This window comes from Ammospiza caudacuta, chromosome 20 (genome assembly GCF_027887145.1).
Source record: "Ammospiza caudacuta isolate bAmmCau1 chromosome 20, bAmmCau1.pri, whole genome shotgun sequence".
In the NCBI taxonomy this organism is placed as follows: domain Eukaryota; kingdom Metazoa; phylum Chordata; class Aves; order Passeriformes; family Passerellidae; genus Ammospiza; species Ammospiza caudacuta.
The window spans coordinates 9,198,007-9,215,234 of NC_080612.1; the positions used below are offsets into that span (position 1 = coordinate 9,198,007).

Sequence of the window (17,228 nt, forward strand, 5' to 3'; positions counted from 1 at the left end):
GTCCTGCCCTGCCAGGAAGCCTGATGTTAAAAAAAGAAGATAATTAAACCAGAAATTACCAAATCCTTATTTAGTTAGGATAGTAGAACTAATTCTGTCACTATTTTAACCTCTCAGCTGTCAGAACTGCCGCTGGTTGGTACAACCCTCAATGTAATTACATCATTATTAATTTACTTACAGTAGCAGCTTCACCTCTGAACTCTGAGCTAAGAGGAGGAGGCACACAGGTTTTCTAGAGCAGAAGTTCATGGAAACTGGAAAACTTCAGTCACATACATACTTGTTCTCAGCAAGCTAGGAAATAAAAACAGGGCTGTACTGACAGAAAGGCTCTGGCACATTAGAGCCAACCTTCTCTCAAGTGCTGGGTTTGGGGTTTGAAGCAGCAGAGCTTGGAGGGCAGCAGTGTCACCTGCAGCACCCTGGGAGCAGGCTCTTGCCTGTTGCTGCAAAACAAAGGGAGACACAGGAAAAGCAAGTGGAGAACTGATCCCCTTTATTGATTGGTCTGAATCCAGAAGTCACTGTCTAGTGAAGACATTGTGTGGAAATTATGATGCATGGGTTTTTCAAGTCTTAAATGATTTCATATCAGAATCACGAACCATATCAAGATGAAAGCATTGTGAAAGCGCTGATCAGAAATCAGGTAAAAATTTGTAGTAAACTACACTTTGTAAACATGACTTACAAACACCTTCCTGTCTGAAACAGGGCAGATGTAATTCCATACTTGAAGATTACTGGAATTGTGGTAAACCCTAACTTAGGCTCTGGAGAGGTTTTTACACTGGAGAAGTTAAAACTCGGATAACAAACAAATAAAAAGCAGCAACATTTTATGTGCAAATGCCACTCAAACTGTATCTTAGGAGATTGTGACTATCCTACTTTGGATATCTTGCTGCTGCTGCAGCAGTAACATGAAGCTTTGCAATGAACATGCTATACTTACTGTACAGGTAGCAAAGACATTTGTCTGTACATGCCTCTTTCACATTGTATTTGTTACACTAAGAAAGTGAGAACAAGTGAGTTTAAGAATGGAACTTAACTCTCCACTCCAAATTTAAATCTACAAAAAGGGCAGATCATTTTCCAGTATATGTTGCTGTGGGAACCAAAAAAGAAAGTTAAAATAAGAGCACAGGTCTACAAACAGGATGAAAACTTCACTGCTTCAAGCCAGAAGGGTAAAGGAAGGGAGGATGAGAGAAATCTTTCTCAGAGAAAGACTGCAAGGAGATTTAAGACTGCCAACGGATCTATTATGATGCAGTGTTTACAAAAAGTAGCAAAATAGTTCTGTATTTTCAACAGTGTCAAGTTTCCAAATGAGTTCCTTTGGAATTTTGTTTCCCACACTTGGGGCAAAAAGGCTTTCCTTAAAGGACTGAAAATAAATTTGCTATTGATAAATAGTTCTGTGCTTCTTCCTGTTTGTAAGTGGACCATGGCAGTCCCTGGGCTGCAGAGCTCACAGGACTCGAGGTTACACACTGCATTACACCTTCCATACAACGCATCACAAATACAGCAAATCCCAAAATATTTCTCACTGGAAATAACTCCAAGGCAAAGACCCTGTTGATGAATGAGATGCAAAAGCAGTTTGGAATCTGACAGACCACGCCACCCCCCAGCTCAGTGCTATCTGTGAATCAGTCCTTCTACCCCAGAAGATTTGAATTCACTTCCTGAGGTCAGTGCAGCATAAAATGAAGATGCTTTTGGAGATGGATGTCAGGACAGCCTGTGCCATCACTGCCCAGATGGATGGATGTGTACATGAGCTACAAGCACATCATAGCAAGCATTGATAGATGAATGATTCAGGAGACTCTCCTAGTACCATATACAATTTAAAAATAAAAATCACCCTAACAAGTATTGCACACTTCAGGAGTTAAGCCAAGCATTTGTAAGGACTTCCACCAAAGGCTTGCTTAGAGGGACAGGGACTGGGACGCAAACTTCAAAATAATTATTACATAAAGATTTTAAAACCAGATTGGAGGAAGGAAAAAAATCACAGTACCTATTTCAAACTGGTTGTAACAGAAGCCAAGTAGTTGACTCGTGTGTTGCTCAATTATTCTATAAAAGCACTTTGTTTTATTTAAACTTGGGATGTGGAGCTTTTTCTTCTTAAAGGATTTATCAACCCACCCAGAGCCTCTGTTCAGAAAAGCCATTTGCTGTGGTTAAATATGACAGTAAAATTTAGTAGCCTGTTTTGACTGCATACAATGCAGAAACAGAGAACACTAAGAATAGGCTTTTAGGGCACAGTTAAAATTCCCAGTGTGCATAACAGTGAGGTATGCCTCCAGAAGCTGTTCTTTTTTTGTTTCTTTAACCTTTTAAAAATGAACCATAACATACCCATGCAATAATATTTCTGCAGTGTTGCTAAATAAAACCAACTGCACCAAAAATTTACAATGTGGCAGAATTTCAAATTCCAAAGAAATATATCATCTTATTCCAGCGAACTGGAGTTATGTTAATGTACAGAATTCACTAAGGGGTCAGTCTTAAAAATCAACATTTTCACAAGAGCTTGAACACCACTGAGAAAGTGTGTCTAGGCATGAAAAAATTATATAAAAGCACAATGCCTGCAGGAAGTGGCACGGCATTAAATGGGCAATGATGGTTGGGAGATTGGGGTTCTGGTTAGGTTAGGCTGAAAGGGAGGCTAGGGTTATGAAGAGTATTCTACACTGGAGAAAATGCTTAAAAAAAATTACAAAATGACCCCCAAAGTTTAGGCAATGATTTGAACATAAGTACACCAGATACTATAGCAAGGGAAAAAACACTGCAAAAAGTACTCTCTATTTACAGAAGAATGATTTAAAAGACATTATGGTTTTCTTTACAAATAGATGTAGAGCAGGAATAGTCCACATTTTTAAAAACTCTTTACATATTTATCTTTACTAAGTCAACCTTCTCGACCACAATCCTCCAACACACACAGCCTGTGCAGAAGGCATTTCACGGACTCTCCAGCAATTCTTCATTGTGTGGCCCTTGCTCTCTTGGAAAGTCTCTGTGGGCACAAGTCAAAAATAGATTTCTTTTTTTTGACCCGCAAATTAAAAAAAAAAATAATCTGCATAGTTCAGTCATCACTGTCAGACAGAGTCTCATATTGTGCTGAAAGCAGTGGTGCAGGCTCTCGCTCCCAGATCCTGTTCTGTGGGTGAGTGGTTGCTTGGCTCATGGACGGGGGGGCACAGGCGATGGAGGTCGGGGGGGTGCTGCTCAGCATCCTCATGGTCAGAGGGTTGTATGGAAACTGGGTGGAACCTGCATCAGAAGGCAAAAACATGAGCTGTTCTGAGAGATCTGATGTTGGCCTGGGTTGTGACAATTAGCAGAAAATCCACTGCAGAAAAGCCCCAATGCTGGGAGCTTCTGGCCAATATCCAGTACAACATCTGAGACTGCAAACACCTCTGAAAGAAGCCCCTTCCTCACCTGTTGATGAAGGCCTGTCTTCCCAGGCCCACACTGGAGTCTGTCTGTGGTAGTCCCCTTCTGAATGTACAGATGAGACAGAAGAAGGTCTTTCAGTTCCCAAATATCCCTGCCCAGGAATTGGAGACTTTGACTTCCTACTGTTTGACTTGCCGATGAGCTTCTGCTTGCTGACTGCCCCACCTGGCAACACAAGGGACAGATTTCACCAACCACATTTTAGTGGTTTGTTTCTAGAAATGATCAAGTAGCACTGAGAAGTTTTAGGTATCCAATACACCCTGTTCTTCTTTTCCTGTTCCATCAGTGTTGTTGGAAAAGCCAGGATGATAAATGCAAACACCACCTCTGCCAGTTACAGAGGAAAGACAGTGATTTTCAGTGATCCCACGTTATTCAAACCCTTGATTTATTTATTTTCTTTAAGGCCCTGGGATGTTTGGGAGCTGCAATACCTGAATTTGGAGATGGATTGGCTTCTTCCCTCCGTGTCTCGTTAGTCGCCGGCACCGCGGCGCCGGAGCTGCCCGGGGCCACGGCGAGAGGCTGGGACATGACAACCCCGTGCTCCTCACTCTTGTCATCAAAGTTCCCCATCAGTGCTTTCCTAATAATGTCCTCCAGACCCAGATTACTGGCAGGATCTGCAAAGGAGTGACCCCTAGAACTGACTGCACCTGGGAGAGAAGAAAAAACACAGGGAAAAGTGGGAATGGAGGCAGAAAGTGTATCTCGGAGAAATTACAAAGGGGTGTGGGGAAAGATTTGGCCATTTTGCTTTTCCTTATGGTGCAGGAAATAAGTTTTCATGTAGAATATTAGCTTTTAAATTTGCACCATTTTCCTCTTTTACTGAACTCCCCAAAGAGTATAAATTAAGGTATTAAAGACATGACATTTTTCTGGAACATATGTTGTTTCTTTTATTGACGAACTTACCTGAGGTAGTGACTGCTGGCAAATTGAATATTTCAGTCCCTGGCTGAGCAGTTGCTGCAATTAAAACAAAACATTTCACTGAATTTTTCAGTAGTGATGATCACTAAGTGATCAGCAGTAGCCCTACTGCACAAAAAAAAAGCAAAAATATAGTTCTAGTATCATATTGCATAATGTCAGTGTTCATTACTGGAATTATATTAAAATGCTGTTTAAAAGACATAATCATAAGGGCCAAGAAAACACAAACTATTTCATTTCAAGACACCTTTCCAAATAGGAAAATGTGTAGGAATTGATACAAAGCAAATTACAGACACAGTTAGTTAGAATAATGTCATGTTTTAACAACTCTCTCATTAATTATGTGGTTTTCAACCTCTTAAATTAAGTGTTAAAATGATGTGACAGTCCTACATACAACAGTATATAAAAAAAATCCAGCCTTCTAGTTCTATGGTCATAAATTATTATATGTGTTTTATATTAATAGATTTCTATTAATTTGTATAATTTGATCATATTCAGGTCAGGACATCTGCAGGTGAAAGTCACATGAAGCTTAAGCTGGAAAAATTGAGTGAAAAGGCAAGTCCTGCATACCCATGTCAGAGTCACCTCCACCAGATGAGTTCAGCTTTCGAAATATCTCCTGTTTCTTGGATTTTACCATTGGTGAAGTGTTCTCAAGTTTGGTGAAAAACGAAGGCAGGTAACTGATACTGCCTGGAGAGCGAGAGTCAGTCCTGCCAAGACCAACACGTGTCAAAGAGACAGAACTTGTAAGATGCACATTTAAATCTTCCCCAAAGTACTCAGGCAGAAATCACCAACAGTCATATGAACACTGGGGCGCTCAATAATAACTGAGTTTGCTTAAGCAGCAGCAATCTGACAAATAAGCTTCAATTAAAAAACCAAACAACGCGTACGTAAATTAAAAAATAATCTAAAAATGAAGAAAAAAATAATCTAGATCTCCTAGCCCAAGATCCTTACATTTCTAAAATGTGCAATATCCCCAGCCATGCTTCTGAAAATCCCTTTGCATCTACCTAACATCCATCATGGACCGTGACAGCCCTGCAGCAACTGCACAGTTGAAAAACCCCATGGAAATTAGAATCAGTTTTATCAGCATGAGGCTTAAATCTTTGGTTTAAGTACTTTGGTGTGCTCTTCCTTGCTCAGCAGGGCAGATACAGGAGCTCCCACTCCAGTGTGCATCTCCCACACGTTTGCAGACACCAGCACTGCCAGGAACCCTGTGAAGGTTCTGTGCAATTTTGGGGTGCAGATCTGACAGACTGGGACAGGGCTGCCCCATGCATGGACACCCCACTTCACTCCTCCTGGAATCTCCTTAGCTTAGTGATATTTCAAGTGGTTCCTCCCCTCTCCACCAGGACAGTAACCAGGAATCCAACCAGGTAGGAAAAGAGTGAATGATTTAATAAAAACCTTTCTCAAAACTCACTTCAGTTTTACAGAACTGGCAACCACGAGGAGTTTCACTCTAACATTCTCTCAGATGTGACACAGAACACTCTGCTTGCACCAAGAAACTTAAGACAGAGCACCAACATGTGACCTTTCCCTCAGCCTTCCCAAAGCACTTCCCAAATTGCAAGTTTTGGATGTTAGTGCAGAAGGATTGACAGTGATTAACAACTTGCCTGTGGCACCAGAGGAAGGTCAGTTGAATTGCTCTTTAATAAAGGCACAGTTTGCAGCACAAATATTCAGAATTATGTCTTTAAAAGTCAGTTTTACACCTACCTCTGTTCAGTAGGCTCAGTTCTTTGGGAAAGCAAAAGAACATTTTCCTGTTTCTCATGTACAACCGGGACCTGAGGTGGCGAGATTGGCTCGTAGGGCTCTGAGGGGACATGACTCCTCTCTGGAGATTTTCCAGGCCTACATCCACGATTCAGAGACAGATAATTACTCTCAATGCATGTACAGCAGTAGTTAACTCATGTAATTTTACAGTTCCTACAAAACTGCTTAAGTGTAGTTACATGTTACATGCTTTAGTGAGCTTAAAAAGATGACAATGCATTGTCCATAACAACTCTGGATGTTTTAAGTTATTACATCTTTTCAGCTGTCTAAAGACTGGATATTAGGAGAAGTAGCAAAGGGAAAACAGCTATAAATTATGTTATGGAGCCAAGCAATTGGTGAAAGAGTAGGAGACAGACTTTGCCTAAAAATAAGATCAAAAGGCACCTTTACTTCCAATCTCCACCAAGATTACTGCACTATATCATATCTGGGCATCAATTACATTTGCAGTTAGACTGAATCCCTGGATTACCTTCCCCTGGCCTTGTCAGAGAGGTTCTCAGGGGACACTCTGGCCCCTGGCCGCTGGTGGTGCACGGGCTGTGGCTGCGCCTCGGGGCTGTAGCGGCTCGAGGTCTTTGCCCGGCCAGAAGCAGGAGTTGGAGCAGGGCTGGAATTCTGGAATGTAGTGGTGGGAGGCTGCAAAGAGGCCTGAGAAGCTGCTTGGTTTCTAGCAAAGTCTTGTGTGATAATTTGCTGGATGTCACCAAAAGAAATAGAAAAGATATTTTGATTAGGCACTGGCCACAGTGTAGGTATTCATGAACTAGACAAGCCTAATGGCAACAAATGAGGTAATAAATTCAGATACAATGTTTTGTAATACTCCCAAATAAAAGCCATAATTATAAAACCTACACAGATGTGATCAGCAAGGGTGATGAGCCGATGGGTCCTGGGCACGTGTGCCATCCCCTCAGCCTGGGAAGAGGGAGGTGGAGGTTGCTGGGGTGAGGGGGGCTCCTGCTGTGTCCTGTAGCGGTGAATGGGGCCCTCGTACGGCCTGTTGGGGTCAGCTGCTTGAAACAGAAAAGGTCACTCTGTTAAGCTTCAAGGCTTGAAACTTCTGTGCTTACAAATCTAAGAAAGGTGACTGTGAGAATATTTCCATATGTAGATGAACTTACTCTCTGCCTGGCTTGGTTTGGGTGTCTCTTGTTGATAGGGCTGCAGCTTTTCTTGAGCAGGTACAGGTGAATTTGCAGGGCTGATCACCTCAATGGCATCTCCAGGAGCTTCATACCGGTGTGAGGACACTGAATATCAAGCAAAGGTTGTGGAATAAGATGTAAATACAACAGAAAATTTTTGTTGTCTATACTTAGCAACACCAGTAAAATGGCATCAGTGAATGAAAGTCAAAACACTGTTGCCTTCTCACAATACCATGGTGATACAAATACTTCCATGAAACAGTGTTCCAACATAAACAAAGTAATTTTCAGTTTCCTGAATTCTGAAAATGTTACTCTTATGATCCTGCATTCCTGCTGTAGCATGGAATCTGAATAAAGCAAACAACTCTGATTTTGCAAGAGTAACTATATGCAATAACTGTATTTGTCTATCAAGTGTTTCTGCTTTGCAGAGCTGAATATTTTATCATTAAACATCTGAATCATTTCACATCATTTCCCTAAAGGCTAAGACAGACAGCAAAGAAGTAGAGAGTGACTAAGATACGTACAACTACTGGAAGAATCTGAACTTTGAGAGCCCCTATCTCGAGCATCCTTGTCTGAAGCAATCTGGCGAGTGATGATCACATCTATGAAGTTAGCAGCAGTAATTGTGGTCTTTCCTCGAGTTCTCAGCTCTTCCTCGTACCTGGATTTAGGAGGAGGTCCTTTCTCTTTACCAGCCTCTGAATAGACTACTGATGAAGTCTGTCCCTGGGACTTGCCACCAGAGTAATTGGCAGATGTATAGGGGCACTGCACAGGCCTCTTTTCTACCTCCAGGGTCTTCTGCTCCATCTGCTGCTGGTCAGTCACCACAGCTGACCTGCGGCCCATGTTCTCTTCTATCCTGGTTCCTTCGTGCTTGCTCTCCTTTGCTTTGGCAACTTCCATCTGAGGAGCAGAGGCTGCAGCATCCACGAGGGCTGCCAGGGCATCAGCAGCAGTGTTGTAACGGGAAGCTGGCAAGCCTTGAGTGATAGAGGGAGCGCCAGGGGTGAGCTGCCTGTGGCCAAACATTGAATAGCCTCAATTACATCACATGGAAAGAACTAGAGCCATGAACACAATAAAGCAAAGCTTTTCTGACACTAATTTCTACCCAAAATGCACTGATGAAAATGCTTTGATATATCAAATAATCCACTATATTTCATATAGTGAAATATCCTTAAGCCTAAACGCACTTTTTAATAAGCTGAAATATTAGAATATATATCTGTGCCACATTAACTTCTAACACATACATGATACGTAGCTGAGCAGCAGGATCCAAAGGTGTGATTACACTTGTCCCATTGGTTCCTTGGAATATACTTGGCCTTTGCTGCAGAATGTTTTCCTGGCTTCTCACAGAGGGGGATGGGGACCGGACGTATCCGTGGCTGCCGGGTCTGCCAGGCTGCTCTGCACCTGCAGGACAGAGTGGAGGGGAACAAACCAAAAGAAATTATTACTCTTACAACAGTGTAGCACTGTGAATCAATGTTCCCACATCCCTTCCCAGCTGTCTCCACCACTCTGGATACTCTTATAACAATGCAGGACTATGTATCAATGCTGCCTCCTCCACATCCCTTCCCAGCTGTCTCCACCACTCTGGATGAGATTTAAATCTGTTCACAGTGCTCTAAATGACATACAAGCTGTGCCAGTGACAATGAGGATTCACTCCTCTTTGGGTGCTACATTGCTTTGAGAGAAAGTTGCAGAAGTTGCAATTATGACCAGAACTGCTGGGCAACAGGAACCTGCCTAAAGTGCAGAGTAAAAGCACACTGTAAATGGTATTTACTAACAGTGACTGCAGAAAATGAGCAGTTACAGTGTACAAGACAAGTGATCCAAGTGTGTCCATGTGCCCTCACCTGGTCGGAGATAAAGTTCAGCAGGGACTGAGGTGATTCTCTCCCTCTCTCGTTCCCGTTCTCTTTCCCGCTCTCGTTCACGTTCCCTCTCCCTTTCCCGCTCCTTCTCCCTCTCCCTTTCCCGTTCCCTTTCAGCATTTGCAGCTGCAGAAGCTGCCAGGTGTGTGGGATGTCCTGGAAGGTCCACAAGGTAAAATGAAGGAGCAAAAAAATTTACTTAAGTGAAGCATGCGATGTAAACACTTGCCTATATATTTTGCCATACACTTACAGCAAAATTTCCCAAATACATTTTAATTCCACTCAAGACTATTCACTTATTTAGGAAGATCAAGGCTTAACAGTGACAGTGGAAGGCTCCAAAGCCTTTTACTTAAGTGGTTCTATAAAGTTAGAGCTTCTAGACCCCAATTCTACCCTTCAACAGATGTAAAGCGGGGTTAGTGAATTATAATCAAATTACTACAAATAAAGACCTGACAGAATGAGGCAAATTCAGAATTTGACAGTGCTTCTACTGTAACTACACAGGATATCATCAAAACCCCTTTGCTATCCAAGTGAGAGGTGCATACAAAAAGCATCTCCTGAGAAAACATCAAAAGATGGCATTAATGAAAGGTGAATAAAGATGGTCAATTCCCTCAACATGTCAGACAATGAAAGCCATCACCAAGCCATGAGAGCTCTTACCTGGTGACAGAGAAGCAGGGTTGTAAGGCCTGGGAGGGAAGGTAAGCTGGGTGCCGGGGATATATGTGATTCTCTCCATGGGTGGGGTGCTGGTTCCTCCAGGATGAGGCACTAAGATAGTGGGGGCCATATTGTTCAGGTCAATGATTCCTGTCAGGAGATGACACACATGAGAATGGCCACTCCAGGACATGGTCTACACAGTCAGCAATGAATGTTTGGTGGAGAAAATACAAGAATAAGGCAAGTGTAGAGCTATATTCTAGCTGCTTATACTCTCTTACATCTGCCAATCAGCAATTTAGGAACATAAAATATCAGAAACTGCATTTGTAGCACTCCCTTTAATTGCCCTTTGAAAAAATGCACTCCACTTCTATTCAATAATCCCATCTTTTAGCAATTTTGGGTATTACCCAAAAAATAAAACAATCAACATTATCACAAACATTACACTTCTGGTTGTTGCTTTTATATTCTTTTTGAAGAAGTTATCATTTTGATATCATTTTCTTTTCTGAGGTTTGATGGTGAGCTAAATATGGTTCCAATCACCAATTTAAACAAGCAGAAAACAACCTGTCTCTTGAACACCAGTAACTCTCAGAGACTTCTCCTTAAAAATATTGATTATAGAGGTGGTTTTCCTTTCCACAAAAGGCAGTTTCCAAATGAGCTGTGAGACATCCAAGATCACACACACATTTATCCACACAGCCTTGAATCAGTGCATCCAAACCACAGCTGGCACAGCCAAAACACACTTTTGAGAGGATTACAGAAAGAGAGGCAGGCCCACCTCGTGCTCCTGCATAAGGCAGTGCCAGAGTTTGCTCCCTGGGGGACAAGCCCCTGGTGACATCGGGCCGGAGGTTGACTTGCATCTGCTGGGAGGTGATGTAGTCGTTGAGGATGGTCTGGCGCGTGTTCTCCATGGCGTACAGCTGGTACTGGCTGGGGTACCCCGGCGTGGGGGACAGCTGCCTTTGGAACAGGTAAGCAGCAGCAGCTGAGGGTGAAAGAAGGGAAAAAGAGGCATTTAGGAAGCAGGATGATTCTGGATTAAGTAAAACATTCAGCTGTTGTCACGGACATATTTTATGAAAAATCCTTTCATTGGGATCTTTTCTCCTGAGAGGCTGAGAGGCTTCAGAAAGGAAATGTAAACATTGATTACCTGCTGCTGTGGAATGCAACAGGTGCATCTGTGATTGGTCTCATATGGTTGTTTTTAATTAATGGCCAATTACAGTCCAGCTGTCTTGGACTCTCTGGTCAGTCACAAGATTTTATTATCATTCCTTTTCTATCCTTGCTGGCCTTCTGATGAAATCCTTTCTTCTATTATTTTAGCATAGTTTTAATATATAATTTTAATATAATATATATCATAAAATAATAAATCAGCCTTCTGAAACATGGAATCAAGATTCTCATCTCTTCCCTTGTCCTGAGACCCCTGTGAACACCACCACAAGGTGTTTGTAAAGCTTCAATAAGAGGTGCTATCAAGTCTCTCTAGTTGGTGGTAAATGAGTGAAAATAGCATTTTAATACTGGTGTTTTATTGAATTTCTGCACTGCATGCACACTGAAAGTGCTAAACAATCCAGATTAGAGAGATGACTTTAATAGAACTGTAAATCCTGAAATTCCGAAAATGTAAAAGGCTGAAATACCCAAAGAACTTAGAAAATACTTTACAGAAGTTATCTGAGGGATAGGTTAAAAGGAAGTCACTGGATTTAATATCACCTGATAATCCTTCAGTGAAAATAATCAGTCTTGAACAGAGGATTTATATAGAATATATAAGTCTATATATAATTATACAGAATTGCACTTTAATTCTCTAGCCTCTTCCACATCCTTCTTTGTAAAGCTTTCCTGAAGGCTTTTAATACATTCCATAAATGCTTTTCTATAAATACTGTGAACTTTTTAACCAAACAGAAGTTAAGTTGGCAGCTCTGAAGGGAAGTTACAACATTATACAATACTAATTTAAGTATCTTGGTTAGATATTAAATCACCACTAGACTGATATCAAATCATAGCAGTAAATACATCTTTATAAATGATATCTGGCCATTAACAACTGCCTTATAAAGGTATCCTTTCTGTGCATCAAAGCTCACAGTATTTCTAAAACTAAAAAAAGCCAACACAAATGTATTTACCAGGATCCAGAGCCCTGTGAAATGGCATAGCAGGATCTAAATGGGGAGGGAGGTGACCCCTGTAGACTTCAGGAGTTGCTCCTCTGTGGTGAGGGTCAAAAGGGCTGTGAGCCACTACAGGATCAACCCCTGGCACTGGAGATTTTGCTGGCACACTCTCTCTCTGTGTTGGAGTGAGTGTGTTCTTCCTTTCATGATTTGTTGACTTCCCAGAAGATACTCCAGCTAAAAGCAATGAAAAACCCAAGTTAATAAAATGCTTATTTCTCTACTGAAAATTTAACTGTAAAAATACATTGGCTCCCAAGGAACATTTCTAATGACTGCAATACAACAAAGCACAGAGAATATTTTATATCACAAAACACTTCTGCTGAAAGAACTGTACTTTAAAACTAAGATTGTTTACACTTCACTAAAGCATCTTCCTCATGTAGACATTTTAAAATCAGGAATAGCTTCTGCCCTTAAAACATTATCCTTGTAGGTACAATTTTCAATATGATCCATAATCAAATGCAAATTGAGACAGAATTGCATTCCCACTTCCCTCTTCTATTGTGGCAGATTTTCATTTCCTTATTTCAATTAACAGCTTACAGCTTTCTAAAATTCATTCTAGCCAACTTCCAAATTGAGACAAGCCACTAGAATAAAATAAAGAAGAATGGAGTAAATAAAACAATCAAATAATAAAACCATTTGTCTTACTGTGGACAGGAATGACATACCCTCACTAACTCTATTCATCATGGGTGAACTCCTGGACATGGGACTCTGATAGTTCACAGGTGTCCTCCGAGCATTTGTATCATCATAAATCCCAGGGCTCAGCTGTGATTTGGGAGTTTCATGAAGGGTTGACCTGAGAACAGAGGGACCAGAGCTGACTACGGACGTGTGACGGGACCGCACGGCATCCCCGGTCTTCACATCTTCGTATTTTCCTCGCTCCACCACCTTCACGTTTTCTGGCACCATTTCCAGCTGAGGCATTCCCCGGGGCAGCTTGCTCGGTCCAGTGATTAAAGATTTTACATTGTGTTTGATGGCAGACTGGCCAGAGTTGCTTTCATATTTTATGGGTGTGCCCTGAAGAGGAGGAAAAGTTCAGGTTAAGGTCATGTAGTGGAAAAAACTCGCACAGCCTGAGCTGATTGACTCCTGTGTGAGTGTAACAGTTCCTTCTGTATTTACCTGAGATATGGAGCCTTCTATGATTGGCCTGCTTGTCTGCACCATTTCGGGAGTCTTGCGACTCTCTTGGCTTAGGAGGTCCTGCCTGGGGATCTCGTGGATGGAGCGACCCATCTCCTTTATGGTGGTGACCCCATCGTAGGGCTTGCCCTTGGTGATGGCTCCTTCAAATGTCCTGATGGGAGGTGACTCCCTCTTGATCTGCTTGGGGTACTTCAAACCTTCTTCAAAACTTTCAGCTGTTGCCCTTGGTGTGCCTTTTATAGAAAGAAAGGGTCACATGAATGGTAATAATAGCTGCTAAGTCTTTTTCTTCATAAGCACAGTAATTAATTATATATAACAGTGAAGCTTTGGTTTGCTGTAGTCTGTGGTAAGATACTCAAAGTCTAAAAAAATCATCACAAAAATAATACTGAAAAATAAACTACAGAAAACCTCCTGTTATTTCAGGTGCTGAAACAAAAGAAATAAATGTGTTCTTTTCTTCAAAAGTGCTGATTACCAAGTATTCATATTAAAAACTCTATTTTCCAATAAGAAATAAAATCTATGTTTACACACTAGCTTTGAACACAGCATATCAAAAAGCTGCTGATTTATGCTCTGAAAACTTTTCATAAAATAAGCTCCACCTTTAACACGGCTCCCACAGTTAATAAGAACTTTAAGGTTCAGAAATCCAGATTTTTGAGGATTAATTAATGCTCCCCTTTCTTAGCCTGCAATATCTCACCTTGCATTATAGAGCCAGACAAGACTGTTCTCTCCTTTAGTTCAGCGTGTGGGCTACCCCGAGGCAGCGCTCGGCAGATTAAACCTAAAATTAAAATGAAAATAATTTAGGGAATTAAACAAGTGTTAAAAAAAATTCAACCTCCAAACCAACAAACCCCCTCCTTCTCACACATGAGAGATGATATCTGTACCCTGGCAGTGCCCAGAGGGCCAGGCCTCAGTATGCCAGGCATTGCAGCAACATGTTATAAACACCTCCTGCCCTAAAAAAATAATCTTTCAGTTCAAGTATTTGTGCTATTGCATAGTTGCAAGTTTTAACATATTTAGAAAACAGGAGGTGTTTTTTTATAATTAAGCTTAACCTTTGTTTCAAAAGCAATCACTGCTTTTCTCACACTCCACTTTCCTTGCCTAGAAAGAAAGGTGTTCATGGTAGGAAGTGGAACCAAGAGAAAAAAATTTCAAAATATGTCTCAGCATGCTCCAAATTATCAAAGTTCATACTGAATCATTGGGGAAGAGATGAATTTACCGCGCCTACAGCAAGAATCTAAAAGCGCTTAAAACACTCAAAATTTTTCACAGTTCAAAGACAGAAAATGTGTCACTGATGAGACAAAGTATGGAAGTATCAGAGCAGCAACTTAGAGGCAACACTGAATTTCTGTGTGCAGCCTACAAACCTCACATACACCTTGTTCCATTGGATGGACATGTCCACAAAATAGTCTCCAAGGGCTATCCAAAAAAACGGGACAAAATGTTTAAGGAGCCAGGCTCCATGGTTGAGGTAGGAAATATTTTCTTGTGTTTGTATTTTTACAAAACATCAGCAAAGTTATGTAATGACCTGCCTTGGCCTCTGCAGGCTCTGTTTGATTACAGTTTATTAAAACACCACAGCACTAGGGATGCCCTGAAGCAGGATCCTGCAGTTCAGAGAGGTTTTTTGCAGGAATGCAAAAGGTCGGGGCAGTGTGATATTAATATTTAACTAATGGGTGTGTCAGAGGCTGTGCTGGTGTGACCCAGTGTTTGAGCTCCACAGGACCACTGGGATTGTGCAGAGCCAGGGACATCTGTCAGATGTGCTAAGAGCTGGAAATGCCACCTGCAGTAGCAGCAGCTGTGATAAAACAGAAAACTGGGATCTACTCCAGTCCTGCTTCCAACTGCAGTGCTCTAACTGCAATGTTATTGCATGGATTTAGTCATTAGTGTAATTTAAATTTAACTTCCCTGTTAGTCTGCACCCTAAGAAAACTCTAAATGCTCTTGCATCAATGGATAAAAGATAAAACATCTTGCAAGCAGCTTTTTTTACCTTCCAGTGGTGCAGACCCTGGAGACTCCCTCAGAGACATCCCCTGCTTTATATTTCCTTCCATTGTATCATAGGTTCTCTTTAAACCAATTTCATGAGCAGTTCTGGGACTCCTTGTTCCTTCACGGACATTTTTAATAGCTGGCAAAATATACAAGAGTGTGGTCAGGAAATGTGGACAACAAAAAAGGACACATGAATATTACATTAATGAGACCACAGGTCATTAATATTTAAACAACACATCTTCAATATAATATTATAACATTAAATACCAATCTTAGAAAGATACTTTATAGTTTGTCAAAAAGGTACTTGTTAAGTTACTCATTTATCAATATTTCATTGAAGTTTAACGTTACATGATACATTTATTTTTATTTTAATGGAGGTCATTTTAAACCTGGTTATTTACCCTTTCACAATACAATTTAATGACAGATAGGAAATAAATGGCAAAGGAATAGCTGACCTGTATTTTAAACACCCATCTGCTTGGAAGTAGAAACACTTCAGCTGTGGGTTATCAAAGAAGACCTTGACTTTGATCAGGTAGAATACACAAATACTCACCATCATAAGATAGAATATGCCCACTTTTGCCTTCATAAATGACATGGCCCTTGGCTGAGGCCTCCTCCCTGCACTTCTCAGGGCTGCTGTCCTCGGTGGCCAGGCGGGTGATGGTTCCCTTGAGCAGCGCGTCGGCGGCGATGCCGGGCTGGGCCAGAGCTGGGGTACCCTGAGAGCAAAGCCAGCACAGCAATCAATTTACAGCCTCTGAGGCTTCACAGAACAGGGGGAGTGAAGGGGAAACACAACAAAACAAAAAAAATTCTTGGGTCTATAATACCAACTAATTTATCAAGTACGGCTTAAACTTCTGCCTCTATTATAGACACTTAGGAGAAATAATCTCACTCGTATTTAGGTTATCTTGTTAAACAATATTACCAGTGTATTTACAACCTAGAACATTTAACCTATAAATACCATTTGGGGGGAGGATAACATATACCACATGGTGCCATTAGGTTTTATTTCTGTCCAAACAATGAAACCTCCTCCTCTCATCTCAAAGCAGATTGTTCTTTGTACAAAGGGATGCCAAACAAACCAAAACAGCAGCATTTAAAATGGTAGGAACAAAAGGCCTGATTTTCCCTTCTTGAATTTAAATAGAATCTACACAAGACTGGTTACAAAGGGATGCCAAACCAACCAAAACAACAGCATTTGAAATAAGACAAAAGGCCTGAATTTCCCTTCTTGGATTTAAATAGAATCTGCACAAGATTGGTTACATTTGGTTTGAATATTTGAACTCAGGTGTGATGCAATTTTCAGGAAAGTTGCCCTCAGTTAGGTTTATCAAAGGCTCTGGTATTATTTATTTGAAAACTCATATATATGAAGATGAAATCATGGTAATGCTGACTTCAGCAGTAGTGGGGTTTGAACATCTGATTGGATTGAAAGTTCTTTTCCCAAGGCAGTTCTTATCCTGTGATAATAATTTACTTTTTCAGACATGCAAATACATTCACAGTGATAGTCTGAAGATGATCTGTTTTGCTACAGCCTTCCCAGCAGTGAAAGGTAAAATACCTGAGTTATGGAGCCTCTCAAAGAAGGAATGGTCTCAACTGAAACTTTATTGGTTGGAGTTCCTCGTGTTATGCTCCCCTCCTGTATTGTTGTGGTACCTGATTTGAAATAAAGACATCCTGATAAATCAGAGAATAAAAAAATATCCACTCAATTTGAA

At 41.1% G+C, this 17,228-nt stretch overlaps 1 protein-coding gene across 1 annotated transcript in view; it reads right to left on the reverse strand.

The window, feature by feature from the left end:
- Positions 1-517: 517 nt before the first annotated feature.
- The window catches only part of NCOR1 (nuclear receptor corepressor 1), a 55,650-nt gene continuing 38,939 nt past the window's right edge, over positions 518-17,228 (reverse strand). The window contains exons 27-47 of the mRNA XM_058817585.1: positions 17,069-17,166; positions 16,034-16,202; positions 15,461-15,601; positions 14,132-14,215; positions 13,396-13,652; positions 12,930-13,290; positions 12,199-12,423; positions 10,818-11,027; positions 10,019-10,168; positions 9,326-9,499; positions 8,705-8,870; positions 7,967-8,463; positions 7,407-7,535; positions 7,138-7,295; positions 6,752-6,975; positions 6,211-6,348; positions 5,035-5,177; positions 4,432-4,485; positions 3,948-4,169; positions 3,493-3,675; positions 518-3,321 (exon numbers count right to left, since the gene is read on the reverse strand). Coding sequence (XP_058673568.1) covers positions 3,134-3,321; positions 3,493-3,675; positions 3,948-4,169; positions 4,432-4,485; positions 5,035-5,177; positions 6,211-6,348; positions 6,752-6,975; positions 7,138-7,295; positions 7,407-7,535; positions 7,967-8,463; positions 8,705-8,870; positions 9,326-9,499; positions 10,019-10,168; positions 10,818-11,027; positions 12,199-12,423; positions 12,930-13,290; positions 13,396-13,652; positions 14,132-14,215; positions 15,461-15,601; positions 16,034-16,202; positions 17,069-17,166 — 3,971 coding nt within the window. The 3' untranslated portion in view covers positions 518-3,133. The remainder of the gene's footprint in view (positions 3,322-3,492; positions 3,676-3,947; positions 4,170-4,431; positions 4,486-5,034; positions 5,178-6,210; positions 6,349-6,751; positions 6,976-7,137; positions 7,296-7,406; positions 7,536-7,966; positions 8,464-8,704; positions 8,871-9,325; positions 9,500-10,018; positions 10,169-10,817; positions 11,028-12,198; positions 12,424-12,929; positions 13,291-13,395; positions 13,653-14,131; positions 14,216-15,460; positions 15,602-16,033; positions 16,203-17,068; positions 17,167-17,228) is intronic.